Here is a 14,604-nt window from a genome sequence, read left to right as displayed (position 1 = left end):
ACTTTGGACTAATTCTGGTGGCAACAATGACCGTAAGTTCAACACGTACCCTAAATAAGTTCTGGTGAAGTTGGCTGGCCTGAACATCCAAAGCACTGAGACGAACAGTTGTAGTTCTGAAATAAAAATTGGAGCACTTTAGGCTCTTGGTCTTAAAACCTCAGAAAAGTAAACATGAAAAATCATCATATTGCTCTAATCTATTTATATAAAGAAATTTGAAATCAAAATGGAAGTGTACGAACCTTTGTAAGGAAAAGTCTCTCGGCACGTTGCTGCAAAGTACCACCAACTTTCAGCCCCAGTGCCCCCAGCGCCTGAATGACACTAAAGACAGATAATTAGAGGAAAAATGCTTCAGGGATCATATAAACATGAAGTATGGTCATTACCTCCTTAAGCTTTTCAGGTCCCACATCTATCAATTACGAAGTTGAGTTAATGAGATGTGCCACTCTTTGTCAAGGTCTTGCAACGGCTCCGTTCGATGGAAAAAGGTGGAACGCAACCTTGACGTTGGAGATCAGAGTAAGTCTTCTTCAAGTTCTGGCCTCCATTTGGTGGTGAAACTCTTTTTGAAATGTCTCTCAAAAGCCCTTCTACCCATGTAGACACTGTTCCCACGTATCTCGCATTCAAACTTCTACACGACATAACAACACCAAATTTGATTAGTTAACATAGTGGTTTTCACTGTCTACTTTAATATTGACGATGGTCTAAGAACTTCAAAAAACCTGGCCAAGTCCATGAAGCTTGTAGAGCCAGTATGGTATTGGCTTCTCGTCCTAACCCATTGGCAGCTTCAGTGGATTGTAAGCACCACCTTCCTCTTCATTACTTTCTACAGATCACTGTGTGGTGTAAAATAGATACCAATAATTATCTTATCTAAAGGCCCGATTTGGAAATCAAGGGATATCGTAAAGAAAAGTATGCATCACCAAGCTTTAAATTAAATAGGATATACATAATCTGCAATAAAACTCTTGGATGCAGACAATATGGTTTCTCTGAGATTTAAAACTTATAATTACACATAATATAGAGGGTTGACCACAAAAATAGAATATAGAGAAACAGAAAAACAAAAGAAGCAAAAGAAAACAAAGAGATGCAAGCAACTCTGTGTACAATATAACAAAAGAAGCAAAAGAAAACAAAGAGATGCAAGCAACTCTATGTACAATCTTCAAAATTATATTTATATGTGTTTGCTTACACTATTCTGAGATTTTAAATAGGTACTAATCTACATTTTTCACCAGCATTATCATATGTGTATATGTTTATCAAGAACATAACAGAGATCATGAACAAAACTAAAATGTATATGTGAGTTGCTTATGTATCTCAATCTAGAAGACTATTCATGTACATAGATTTCATATGGGTAATGAAAAAATCCAGTATACTTCTGTAGTGTGCAGTTTTTATCATGTACATAGATTTCCTATCTTACCTCTTCAGAAGACGAAAGGCTATGGAGTGAGAACAAACAGGGCCTTCGTGATTGTCAACTGTATCGATCAAAGCGCCCATTCTATAATCCGAGAGCTGGATGTCACCTCTGTGTAATTTGGAGAGACTCCATGGTCTTTTGGGGTGGAAGGTCAACTTTTTTTATCGAAATATTTCAGTGTTTTCCGAGTTTACAAAAGCTCTACACAAAAAAAAAACAAATCAAAACAAATTGTTCAGTTCATAGAAAACCAAAAAAGCGCAGAAGCAAAATTATAATCAAAAGTATTTTAATGGACATCAAAGTTTTTAGTAAAAACAAATGGACATCGAAGTCTTTTTAAAAAAAACTAAGAATCATGAGAAGAAAAAATGATTCAACTGACAACATATAAGATTAGTTTACTGGAGAAAGCAATTAGTAGCAAAGATCAGATCAGAACCTTGAATCATTGTCGACTCTGATCAGGAAAAAGCTCAGGCGTCTCCTTGCGCCGTAGAACAAAGAAGAGAGACGAAACAACTTCTTCGCGTAATTAGAATCTTCGAATCTAAAACTCGCCATCGATTAATATAGTGATGTGGAATGCAGGATGAATTTGAAGAGTTTCATATTTGTTTAATAATAATTGAATGCAAAATTTACGATTGAACTGTAACGACAAATTAGGTCGGTTTCTTTCGTCGTCGGTAAGACGGTGAGAGAAGTGCTTCGGGTGACGTGGAATTATTCATTAACATAGCTGTTTTTAATTGGTTGATTATTTGAGCTGACGTGGACACCCTCTCTACTCCTTGTATAACCCTTTTAGTATTAGATAGATATGAGTAATATAACAGAAAAAGTTTATAAATGTAAAAATTGAAAACAATGTCTTTGGAAAACAGATTTGAACTACAACAATTAGGCCTAGAACTTTTATCCGAGATCCGGATTCGATCCGGGATTCGATCCGGATCCGATCCGAAAATCCGGATATTCGATCCGAAAATCCGGATATCCGGAGGGGCAGAATCCGGATCCGGATAGTAAAATGTTGGATCCGTCAAAGCCGGATCCGGATCCGGATATCTTGATTTTTTTAGTCCGGATATCCGGATCCGTAAGTTTTATTAATAACTATTTTAGAAATATTAATATTTATATATAAAAACTAACTTTTTAATATATTTTTATTTTTATAATAGTATATGTAAATTTTTATGTAAATTTTGTAATATTATACGTTGAAATCATTAAAAAAATTATATATTTTTTATTTTTAATATTTTTATATATATTAATATGATTTATTTATTTATTTTAAGATCGAAATCCGGATCCGGATATCCGCCGGATATTACAATTTTTAGAAGGATATCCGCCACCCGGATATCCGAGAACCCCAGATCCGGATAAAGATAGTAAAATTATGGATCCGCCGGATAAGGATCCGGATACTTTAAAGTTGTCCGGATATCCGATCCGTCTCAGGCCTAGGAACAAATTGCCAATTATTTTGTCAAGAGCCCCTGGGTTTTCCTATAGAATAGAACTTAAACGGACATTTAGTGTGATATAATAAAAGATAAGGGGTAAGAAATAGAAATAGTTAAAAATACTAGCTTTTAGTCTTAACTGCCCAGTGAAATATATATTCGATCACAGGCTGTTTGTTATTCACAGAGCTACCAGAAGCGTTACATCGAAATCATAGCCAGCAAATAAAAAAGAAGACAACTTTCGGTAAAACCCTAAAATTCTCCTTTGATCATCTTCTTTCGGTTTTCGTCTTCAAGATTCTAACTTTCTCTCGCGATTCTTCCCAAGTTCGTCTGTAATCTCTGACTATATATATAACATGAAAATCCTCGTAATTCTCTGTGCTTATTGTACTTTGTGTCTCGGATTTTTCTCGGATCGTAGATAGAACCAAAATCGGGAGCGATCTTAGGTTCTGGGTATAATCAAGTTTCAGTTTTTTTTTTTGTTTGTTTGTCAATAAAAAGTTGTGTGTTTGTTTGTTTGTTTGTTTCGATTAGAGAATTAGTGAAGAAAGATGGGGAACTTATGTTGCTGTGTACAAGTGGACCAATCAACGGTGGCGATCAAAGAAACGTTTGGGAAGTTCGAAGATGTTCTTGAGCCTGGTTGCCATTTTCTCCCTTGGTGTCTTGGTCAGCAAGTCGCTGGTTACCTCTCTCTCAGGCTTCAGCAGTTGGATGTTCGCTGCGAGACCAAGACAAAGGTCTTCATCTCTTGAAAGTTTCTTCGTATGTGCTTAGTACTAATCTAGTTTCTTCCTTGGTGTGTGTTTTGTGTTATTGCAGGACAATGTGTTTGTTAACGTTGTTGCATCGATTCAATACCGTGCATTGGCTAATAATGCTAATGATGCCTTCTACAAGCTCAGTAACACAAGGAGCCAGATCCAAGCTTACGTCTTTGATGGTTAGTCTCACTGTAAAGGGCCCATGATTTAGATGAATGATTGTGTTAAAGAAACTGACTTCTTTTTTTGTTCTTGTTTGCAGTTATCAGAGCAAGTGTCCCCAAGCTGATTCTGGATGACGTCTTTGAGCAGAAGAATGAAATTGCCAAAGCTGTTGAAGAGGAGCTCGAGAAGGTATATATATAATAATCGTTCTTTTGTGTTTTTTTTTGGCTGCGCTTATGGATGGTTGTTCACTTCGTATCTCTCTCCGTCACTTGTAGGCGATGTCTGCTTACGGTTTTGAGATTGTCCAAACTCTCATTGTTGACATCGAGCCTGACGAGCATGTCAAACGAGCCATGAACGAAATCAACGCTGGTAACAAAAACCTTCCCGTCACTAGTCTTCATCTATAGACTTAATTCTTCTTTCTTGTAAATCATGACTTCTCCTTTACAGCTGCAAGGATGAGGTTGGCTGCAAACGAAAAGGCTGAGGCTGAGAAAATCCTGCAGATCAAGCGAGCTGAAGGTGAAGCCGAGGCCAAGTACCTTTCTGGTCTTGGTATCGCCCGTCAGAGGCAAGCCATCGTTGACGGGTTACGCGACAGTGTCTTGGGCTTCTCTGTGAATGTTCCCGGGACAACTGCTAAAGATGTGATGGACATGGTACTTGTTACGCAGTACTTCGACACCATGAAGGAGATTGGTGCCAGTTCCAAATCCTCTGCTGTGTTCATTCCCCACGGACCAGGAGCAGTACGCGATGTGGCTACTCAGATCAGAGATGGGCTCCTTCAAGGCTCCTTCGCAGACCAGTCTTGAATTAGATGGACTGATCATTATATGTTATCTACTAAGCTTGCTGTGTGTTAAGATCATATGATCTTGTGCTGAGAAACTCTCATGCTTTTAGGTTCTTATATTTTTCGTTAATATATTTCGCGTATGACGTATTTGGGTGTACGACCAAAAATCGCAATTAGTAATCAATTAATCTACATGGATTATATGTTGATCATATTCAAATTTGCGATTATTCATCAGTTCAAGTGGGTTACATTAGATGCTACATAAAATCAATTCAACTTACTTGCATGGAGTTGGGGAATGAAAACAGATGCTAGTAAAATATATAGTTTTTTCTTCTTCTGTCAATTTCTATTTTACTAAGGGGTTGTTTGTTTCACCATTTGTCATCTCCATCCAGATGATTCATTTGTATGATCTATTCAAATGATCCATTCAGATTTTTGTGATTGTTTGTTTGTCCATCCACATAGCTCATCTAGATGAATCATCTAAATGGATTTTATGTTTGTTTCTTTATTTTCATTTCCATTCAAATGAGTTTAGTAAAGAAATTACCAAAATATCCTTGTGTTGATTTAATCATATGTTTAATATTAATTTTAACTATATTACATTTAATTATTTAGTTTAATATATTTACATTAGAATTATTTCAAAATTAACGAGTTTTCTTTTTGCGGTTTGGGCGGGAAAACAAGTTTTTCGGTTTTAGCGAGAAAACTCAATTTTTATGTTTTGGCGGAAAACAAGATTTTTCGGTTCTAGCGGGAAAACGATATTTTTCGGTTTTGGCGGGAAAATACAAATTTTTGGTGTTGGCGAGAAAACAGGTTTTTGCGGTTTTGGCGGGAAAACACGTTTTTGGCGAGAAAATACATTTTTGCGGTTTTGGAGGGAACCACGTTTTTGCGATTTTGGCGGAAAAACTCATTTTTTGCAATTTTGGCGGGAAAATGCGTTTTTGCGGTTTTGTCGGGAAAACACGTTTTTGGCGGGAAAACGCATTTTTTGCGTTTTTGGAGGAAAACACATTTTTTACGATTTTGGCGGGAAAACATGCTTTTGCGGTTTTGACGGGAAACCGCGTTTTGGCGGTTTTGGCGGGAAACCGCATTTTTGCGGTTTTGGCGGGAAATCGCGTTTTTGCGGTTTTGGCGGGAAATCGCGTTTTTGCGGTTTTCGCGGGAAACCGTTTTTTTGCGGTTTTGGCGGGAAAACGCGTTTTTGCGGTTTTGGCGGGAAAACGCTTTTCTGCGGTTTTGGCGGGAAAACGCGTTTTTGCGGTTTTGGCGGGAAACCGTTTTTTTTGCGGTTTTGGCGGGAAAACGCGTTTTTGTGGTTTTGGCGGGAAAACGCGTTTCTGCGGTTTTGGCGGGAAAATGCGTTTTTGCGGTTTTGGCGGGAAAACGCGTTTTCGGCGGGAACACATTTTTACAGTTTTTGCGAGAAAACGAGATTTTTCGGTTTTGGCGGGAAAATACAAATTTTCGGTTTTGGCAAGAAAACACGTTTTTTGGTTTTGGCGGGAAAACACATTTTTTGGTTTTGGCGGGAAAACACGTTTTTGCAATTTTGGCTGGAAAACACGGTTTGCGACTTTGGCGGGAAAACGTGTTTTTTTTTGTGTTTTGTCGGAAAAATGTATTTTGGGGTGTTGGCGTGAAAATATTTTTTTTGTGATTTTGGCATGAAAACATGTTTTTGGTTTTTGCGGAAAAACATGTTTTTGCAATTTTGACGGAAAAACATTTTTTTTTGTAATTTTAGCGGGAAAATGCGTTTTGGGGTTTTGGCGTGAAAAAGTAGTTTTTCGCACTGGAAAAAAGTGTTTTTATAGTTTTGTCAGTTTTCGTTTGTGACAAAAATGATATTATGTTTAGGTTTGTAATTTGTGAATTACATTAGGGGTATAATAGACATTATACCATTTTGAATGAATCATCTCCATTCAAATGATCCAAATTGGTTCAGCTGAATGGATTTTAAAATTAAGCCTAAATTTCCAAAAGTCATCCGGATGATCCATCTGAATGAGTTGCACTTTTAGTGCCTAAACAAACAAAACTCTCATCTTCATCGAGATGGTCCATCCAGATGGAGAAACAAACGGGCCCTAATTCAATTTTTTTAGACAAATCAAACTTTTCACGAAGAGAAGTCAAATACGAAGGCTCAGAATTGTGGTACATGCTAAACAGTCTTTTAATGATTCGATGTCAAGTTGTTGATCATTCATATTATCATAGTATATTCGTATATTAAGGGAAAAGAAGGAACGATTTTTTTTCTCTTTCCTAGTGATTTTTCAGGCAACAAAGTGATTTCTTTTTCTCTTGTCTGTCGGCGTCTCTCACGGCGTCGGAATCCTGCTTCGCTTCTTTCTTCAGGTTCTCTCCTTTTCATGGGGAAGAAAAAACCCCCCAAAAACACTTCTCCAAAAAAATCCCGCAATTTATCGACCTCCACCACAAAATCCCTTTCTGCTCCTCATGTTTCCCCCGTGACCTAGATCTTATGAAGACCGTCTCTCCCGTTGCTACAGGTTCCTCGGAATCATTGTCTGCCCAATCACTTTCGTCGCAAGTTGATCTGGCCAGGAAACAACCTGCAGAGCCGTCTACCCCGTTGGCTCCACCTGAGGAGGCTTCGGCCTCTGCCTCGCCAGGTACCCAGCAAATCCTAGCAAACCAGAACGGCGAACCTGTGATTCTCTCTGTGAAGGCCCCAACTATGGCTGACCCAGAAACCCTAGCTCCCAAAACTCCTTTGGTGGCTCGAATAGAAACGCTAGCCTCCAAACCCTCGGCGGCTGATGTATGGACTAGTATGGTCAAGGGAACAACGAAACTCCTTCAGAAGAAGGGCAAAGCTTTCACCCTACCATCGGGAGAAGCTTGCGTTAAAATCCCCAACCAGATTATTGAGAAGAATCGCAAAGCTTGGGATTGCTTCATCCTAGGCCAATTTTATTCCGACCCACCACCACAAGGTCTGGTTCATAGTGTTGCAAATGGCATCTGGAGTCGTCATCATAGGGACATTACGGTGACAAAGATGGAAGGGTTTTCCTTTCTCTTCAGAATACCAAATGCTGCGACTCGTAGATTGAAGGCCAAACCATGTTTGTTTCCAAGCGGGAACCCGGTATAATACCAGAAAAGCCTGAGCTGACCTCTGCTCCTATCTGGTTGGAGCTGAGAGATGTCCCCTTACAATTATTTCATGAAGATGGTTTGGAAAGAATTGAAGGTCTGGTTGGTGATTCGAAAGTTCTCCATCCCTCAACTACTAATAAAAAAAACTTGGAAGTGGCGAAGGTTCTAACCCTTATTGATCCTAGGAAGCCCCTCCCTGAAGCTGTCAACGTGCAGTTTGACTCTGGTTAGATAAAACGTATCGGTGTATCGAGTCCTTGGATGCCACCGGTATGTTCCCACTGCAAATAGATGGGACTTAGCTTAAAGCGATGTAAAGCTGCTCCGAAGAACTGCTCAACATGCAACTCCACAGTGCATCAGTCAACAGACTGCCCTAGGAAGCCAAAGTTTGCCCATTCTAATAAGAAGCAATATAAGGTAAAGGATAAAACAGATACTACTTTGCCGAAAGAAACTATTCCAAGGGTTTCCAACAGCTTCTCAAAGCTTGAAGTTGTTACTGATACCGCTCTCGGAACAAAGGCGCTTGAGAAAAGGAGTACAAGCAATACTGAAATACAAATCACTAGTCCTAAAAAGGCAAGTCATGAGCAGAGTGATGTCAGCTCCCACTTCGCGGAAGTTGAACACGACTCCTCAGACATCTCATCCAGTGAGGATACTTCAGACCCGGAGCTTCAGCGTACTCTCGCTGAGTTTACAGAAGTGGTGTCAAAGCGACGCCGTAAAGGGATCAGGGGCAAGCGCCCCTCTGTTCATTTATTATGTGTACAGACTATTTTGGGTAGAATGTACGAGGCTTTAACATATACAACCACCGTAGCGGATTTAAAAAATAAATAAAGGTCAATAGACCTATTTTCGGGGGTCTCATCGAGACTCATGTTAAGAAGCCAAAGGCGAATAAGTTCATAAACAAGGTCCTTCCTGGCTGGAATTTTGCGGATAACTATGATTACTCAGACCTAGGCAAGATCTGGGTCGTCTGGCATTCGAGTGTAAGGATTACAATTTTGGAAACATCTCTGCAAATGATCACCTCTGAAGTTTTTCTTCCTAACTACACGGAGACGATCATTGTATCTTTAGTTTATGCCTCTAATGATGATGAGGTTCGGAGGGAGCTGTGGAAAGAGATTGGTGCAATGAGTCAAAGCTCGAGTATTGATGGAAAGCCCTGGCTGGTTCTGGGAGATTTTAACCAGATCCTCTCTCCAACTGAGCATTCATCACCGCTTACTCTGAACACAGACAGAAAAATGAGAATATTCAGGGACTGCCTCCTTCAAGCTGATTTATCCGACTTAAATTTCCGAGGCTCTACCTTCACATGGTGGAACAAGAGAAAATCAAATCCGGTTGCAGAAAAACTTGATAGAATCCTAGTGAATGATCAGTGGCTGGCATATTTCGGAGCTTCCATGGGATTCTTTGGTGAACCTGATTTTTCTGACCATTCTCCCTGCACTGTCATTCTGAACCCCCAAGTGCAGCGAACTAAGAAACCATTCAAGTTCTTCAACCTGCTACTGCAAAACGCGGCTTTCCTGCCTATCATTGCTGACGCTTGGTTCTCGATTACAGTCACTGGTTCTGCTATGTTTAGAGTCTCTTCGAAACTAAAAAAACTAAAACCCATCATCAGAGCGTTTAGTAAGCAGAAATACTCTGGAATAGAAAAAAGAGTGACTCAGGCCCATGAAAAAATGCTGAAAGCACAAGCTAGAGCACTTGATTCACCTTCAACTGCGACTGCTTGTGTGGCCATTGAAGCTGAGCGAAAATGAAAGCTCCTATCTGACGCTGAGGAATCTTTTTTTATGCAGATGTCTCATGTAAATTGGCTTGCATATGGTGATGGGAGCACAAATTTTTACCACAAAATGATTGCGACCAGGAGATCAATCAATCACATTCACTACTTACTACATCCTCAGGGTCACCGGACTGAGTCACAGAGAGAGATCCAAGAGCATTGTGTCGAGTTCTTTTCCCAGTTGTTGGGGGAACAAGAGGAAGTTCCTCGATTCGAGGAAGAATACTTGAGCTTGTATTTGACCTACAGATGCTCGGTTGAGGAAAGGACAGCGTTAGACTTAATGTTTACGGATGAGGAAATAAAGAACACTTTTCTCAGTCTTCCCAGGAACAAGACCAGTGGCCCTGACGGGTTTTCATCTGAATTTTTCAACTCTTGCTGGTCAGTGGTGGGAGGTGAGGTCACCGCTGCGGTTGCAGAATTTTTCAGAACATGCACGCTCTTGAAGCAGTGGAACGCTACTACGCTGGTCCTCATACCGAAGGTCCCTAATGCGGAGACTATGACTAACTTTAGACCCATCTCTTGCTTAAATACAGTGTACAAAGTCATAGCAAAGCTACTAACCAACAGGTTGGTGAAGGTGATTTCAAAGATGATCTCTCCATCGCAGTCCGCGTTCATCCCTGGCCGCCTATTGGGAGAAAATGTGCTTCTTGCAATAGAAATTGTTCATGGCTACAACCACAGAAACATCTCTCGCCGTGCTATGCTCAAAGTTGATATCAAAAAAGCTTTCGACTCGGTGAGCTGGGAATTTATACTTGCTTCACTTCACACCATTGGCATACCTGAAAAATTTGTTGGCTGGATAGCACAATGCATCACCACGCCTACGTTTTCCATTGCAGTTAATGGTCAGTCCAGCGGGTTCTTCAAGAGTGAGAGGGGGTTAAGGCAGGAGATCCCCTCTCCCCCTACCTCTTTGTCCTTGCAATGGAGGTTTTCTCTCAGCTTCTAGCATCTAGATTTGAGTCGGGTTATATCTTATATCACCCTCAGGCAGCAGAGCTTAAAATTTCCCACCTTATGTTCGCCGACGATATAATGATATTTTTTTATGGTGGGGGTCCTCACTTCATGGAATTACCGAGGCTCTTGAAGATTTCGCCTCCTGGTCTGGTTTGAGAACGAATCTAGTGAAGTCTCAACTCTTCCATGCGTGTCTCACTCAAACTGAAACCATAGAGATTCTAGCATATGGATTCCCAATTGGCTCCTTACCCATCCGCTACTTGGGACTTCCTTTGATGTCTAGGAAGCTAAGGATATCTGAATACGACTCTCTACTTGCTGCAATAACTGCCAGATTCAAAGCTTGGAGTGTAAAAAATCTTTCATTTTCTGGAAGGGTGCAACTGATTGTCTCAGTTATTGCAGGGACAGTGAACTTCTGGATCTCAACGTTTCTCCTACCCAAAGGCTGTATACGGAAAATAGAAACCCTTTGTGCAAGATTCCTTTGGACAGGCGATGTAACACCCCCAAACCGTTCAAGGCATAGGTCAAACCACCGGCCAACAATCAAACAAGAACATGACCGGCGGATTGACCGTCTACCAAGGATCGGGAGCGCTACATGACAGGTTAACGGCCAATCCGGCCATGGTCACGAAAAGTGCAATTCGTGATTAGGCCAGTCCGTCCGCTAACACGTCCCGTCAGACCAAAGCCTAAGGCTTCTCAACCCGTACTCCGATCTGACGTTGTGTTAGCTTGGACAAGCTAATATCAGAACAACAAGGCATTTACACAAAACATTCGCTTTATTTATTTTATATATTGTATGGTTCAAAACACACAACATAATATACAAGCGGTGGCATGCCAAGAAAGCGAAAGTACATACTTATAGTCTGAAACGCTTTAACCAAAAAGATGCAAATCTACACCAGCCAGCCTAGCCTCCCGCGACCTCTACAAGCTCGCTACTGGTCACCTGAAACAACAACGAGTGGGGAGTGAGTAATCTAGCATTACTCAGCGAGTTACAATCCCCAACTAACAAATACAACCCCTCGCTATCCCACCCCAAACAATCTAAAGCGAGAGGTTCACCTAACAACACAATTCAATAACAATAAGAAATATCAGAAATACGCAGCGGTAAACGATAGCAAGATAACTAGCATTATGCTAATTACAAGCTCATCACCAAACTCAAACTCGACTTAAACCAGGGTTTAACAACCCGAAACACGATATAATATATATAAAAAACTCGGGCCCTGGTGACGTTATGTTCCTCTTTCACTATCGGCAATATCCTATCTTCCTACCACAAAGGCCAGAAGAAGGAACTTTCAACCGACCGCGGCCCACAGTCCTTCGGGTCACCGCGCGACAGCCCACAGTCCTTCGGGTCACTGCCACATTACACCGTCGTGTAATCACTCAGCCATAGGCCATGACCCCGTCTATCTGAGTCTTCCCGATCCAGCGAATAAGGAGTTTCGTTGAAATCGCCGGGTACGAGGTCTGAAGGAACACTAACTCACCCCAATATGCCTAGCATTGTGGGTTACACAAATGCTGTCGGCCAATATATGATTAATACTAAACCCGGTAAAAATAACACAAGGTTCCTAGTATTAATCTCCACACAATCAACACATTTCACCTCAAACATGCCTAGCAGTGTGGGTTACACAAATGTTATATGGCCAAAATATGATTAATACTAAACCCGGTAAAAATAACACAAGGTTCCTAGTATTAATCGCAAATTAACACAACCAATCATATTCCAGAATACCTAACTATCCACAACTTAGTGATATCATCTAAGCATTCCCCATTCGCTAACTAACCAATCAACCTAACCATTAGCATGCTACTACGGTTCTCAAACAATAACAAGCATGCCATCAACTCAATCAACATAACCTCAATTATTCAAACCGTTACTCAGTTAGACCCGGCCTCCTGCCATGATCCAACTTCCAAGTAACGGGACCCTGCATGAAAACAACTCAGCAATCAATCGATTATAACTCACAGTTTTTGGTTAACCGTGGCCTTGACCCCAAACCCGACTTCTGCGATCTGAACCCTTTCTTGACCTTCTCAAGTATACCCACGTCCAGACTGGTCTTGAACTGGTCTCCACTAGAACTGATCTCTCTTCACTTGAACAGAACCTTCTCCAGGTGCTGACTCAAAATCGCCAGAGTAACTGTTCTCGAAAACTGCCTAAATCGCTCGAAAACTATCGAAACTCGATCTTTCTTTCTTTGATTTCTATCTCACGTTTTGAACTGAATTTCAAGTGTTCTGAATGTGTTAAAATGAGAGGGGGTCGTGGGCTATTTATAAGAAACAGAAACCAATCAGGAACAAGCCGTGTGGCAGCCCGTGTGTCACTTCGCATGGCTCCGGACGCATGCGCAGCGACACCTCGTGCTCCACATGGCTGGCTGAATGTCTCAGTCTCATGCAGGATGACACACCCACGTCCAGATGGCCAGATGCATGACTGAAGTGCATGCAGGTCGACACACCATCTCACACATGGCTGGCCGCATGCTTCGGTTGCATGCATCGCAACACCTCGTGCTTGGCCGTTCCACCTCGTGCTCCACATGTCTACTTGCATGTACAGGTTTCATGTACTGCAACACCTCCTGCTTCCCTTGACACACACACTGCCAGGAGCTTTCCACCACGTCCTGAACACACACACATCTAGCCACCTCGAGCTTCTCGGTCAATTGTCCGATATTGGCCTTCCAGTGAATTTTTCGTCCCGCGATCATTCCCAATATTTTCCGACGCCCTTTCTGATGATCTGATTATTTTTAATAAGCTCCAAATGAATCCTGACTTGATGGAAAATATTTCCCGAGTTTCCGGCTTCTTCGAAAAATTCCATAATACCGAAATTAGGATTTTTCGCCCAATTTCCGGTCTTCCTGTTGTGCTTCCAAAAGTGTCATGCTTCAAACGTCCTTTGAGTAAATATACCACATTGTCTAACTATTGTCTAGTGGGATACTTGACTCATGGTTCAGACAAAAACAATTTGATCGTCCGCGACTAGACCACCCAAAAGATACTCTACCATTCTCTTTTTTTTTCTTTTTTTTAATGGGTTTCTACAGGCGATATTGAAAAAAGCTCAGGAGCTAAAGTTGCGTGGTCTATCGTATGCCTCCCAAAGCAAGAAGGCGGTCTTGGGCTTCGCAGGTTTACAGTCTGGAATGAGGTCCTCTGTCTGCCCTATATATGGCTACTGATCGAAAACAACGGCTCTCTCTGGTCTCAATGGCACAGGTCTCATCACCTCCAGGGAGTCAGCTTCTGGGCTGCACAACCAAGGCCTACAGATGCTTGGACTTGGAATGTGTTACTATCACTAAGACCTATCGCGCAACAGTTTCTAAAGTGTCGAGTTGGAAATGGTGAGAGTGCAATCTTCTGGTACGACTGTTGGACCCCTTTTGGACGGCTGCTGGAGCACATTGGACCAACTGGTCCTTGTAATTTGAGAATACCACTAACAGCCACGGTGTACAAAGCCTCAGACGGCGTGAACTGGACGCTGCCACAACCTAGGTCAGACAGTGCTCTTGCTCTTCATATCCATCTAACAACTGTCATGCCTCCTCACGCCTCTGCTGAACCGGACTCTAGTATGTGGACTGTAAACGGAACCGACTGTCTTGGCTTCTCGTCAGGCAAAACTTGGGACATGCTTAGACCTCGCTCAACTATTAAACAATGGGCTCAGACTATCTGGTTTAAAGGACACATACCGAAGCATGCTTTCACTATGTGGGTTGCAAATCTGAATCGTCTCCCAACAAAGGATAGGCTGATCAGATGGGGTCTGAATATCCAACTGTCCTGCTGTCTGTGTACCATTGCTGCTGAATCTAGGAACCATCTATTAATCACTTGTGGTTATGCGGAACTTGTTTGGCACCATATCCTACAGAAGC

The 14,604-nt window shown here is 41.4% G+C and overlaps 1 protein-coding gene across 3 annotated transcripts; it reads left to right on the top strand.

Moving 5' to 3' along the window:
- Positions 1 to 3,029: 3,029 nt before the first annotated feature.
- Positions 3,030 to 4,830, top strand: LOC106424903 (hypersensitive-induced response protein 1). 3 transcript variants are annotated; one of them, XM_013865646.3, is made up of 6 exons: positions 3,030 to 3,187; positions 3,484 to 3,689; positions 3,772 to 3,892; positions 3,976 to 4,067; positions 4,157 to 4,253; positions 4,335 to 4,830. In XM_013865646.3, the coding sequence occupies exons 2-6, from the start codon at positions 3,501 to 3,503 to the stop codon at positions 4,697 to 4,699; spliced, it is 864 nt and encodes a 287-aa protein (XP_013721100.2). In that variant the 5' UTR covers positions 3,030 to 3,187; positions 3,484 to 3,500; the 3' UTR covers positions 4,700 to 4,830. The 3 variants fall into 3 exon arrangements, with proteins under 3 accessions (XP_013721100.2, XP_013721101.2, XP_022555519.2); XM_013865647.3 differs by having other exon boundaries at positions 3,131 to 3,270; XM_022699798.2 differs by lacking the exon at positions 3,030 to 3,187 and adding an exon at positions 3,330 to 3,402.
- The last annotated feature ends 9,774 nt before the right edge of the window (positions 4,831 to 14,604 follow it).

Source organism: Brassica napus, chromosome C3 (assembly GCF_020379485.1).
Source record: "Brassica napus cultivar Da-Ae chromosome C3, Da-Ae, whole genome shotgun sequence".
Lineage (NCBI taxonomy): Eukaryota > Viridiplantae > Streptophyta > Magnoliopsida > Brassicales > Brassicaceae > Brassica > Brassica napus.
The sequence above is the reverse complement of the archived record's forward strand: the minus strand, read 5'-3'. Positions and strand labels throughout refer to the sequence as shown.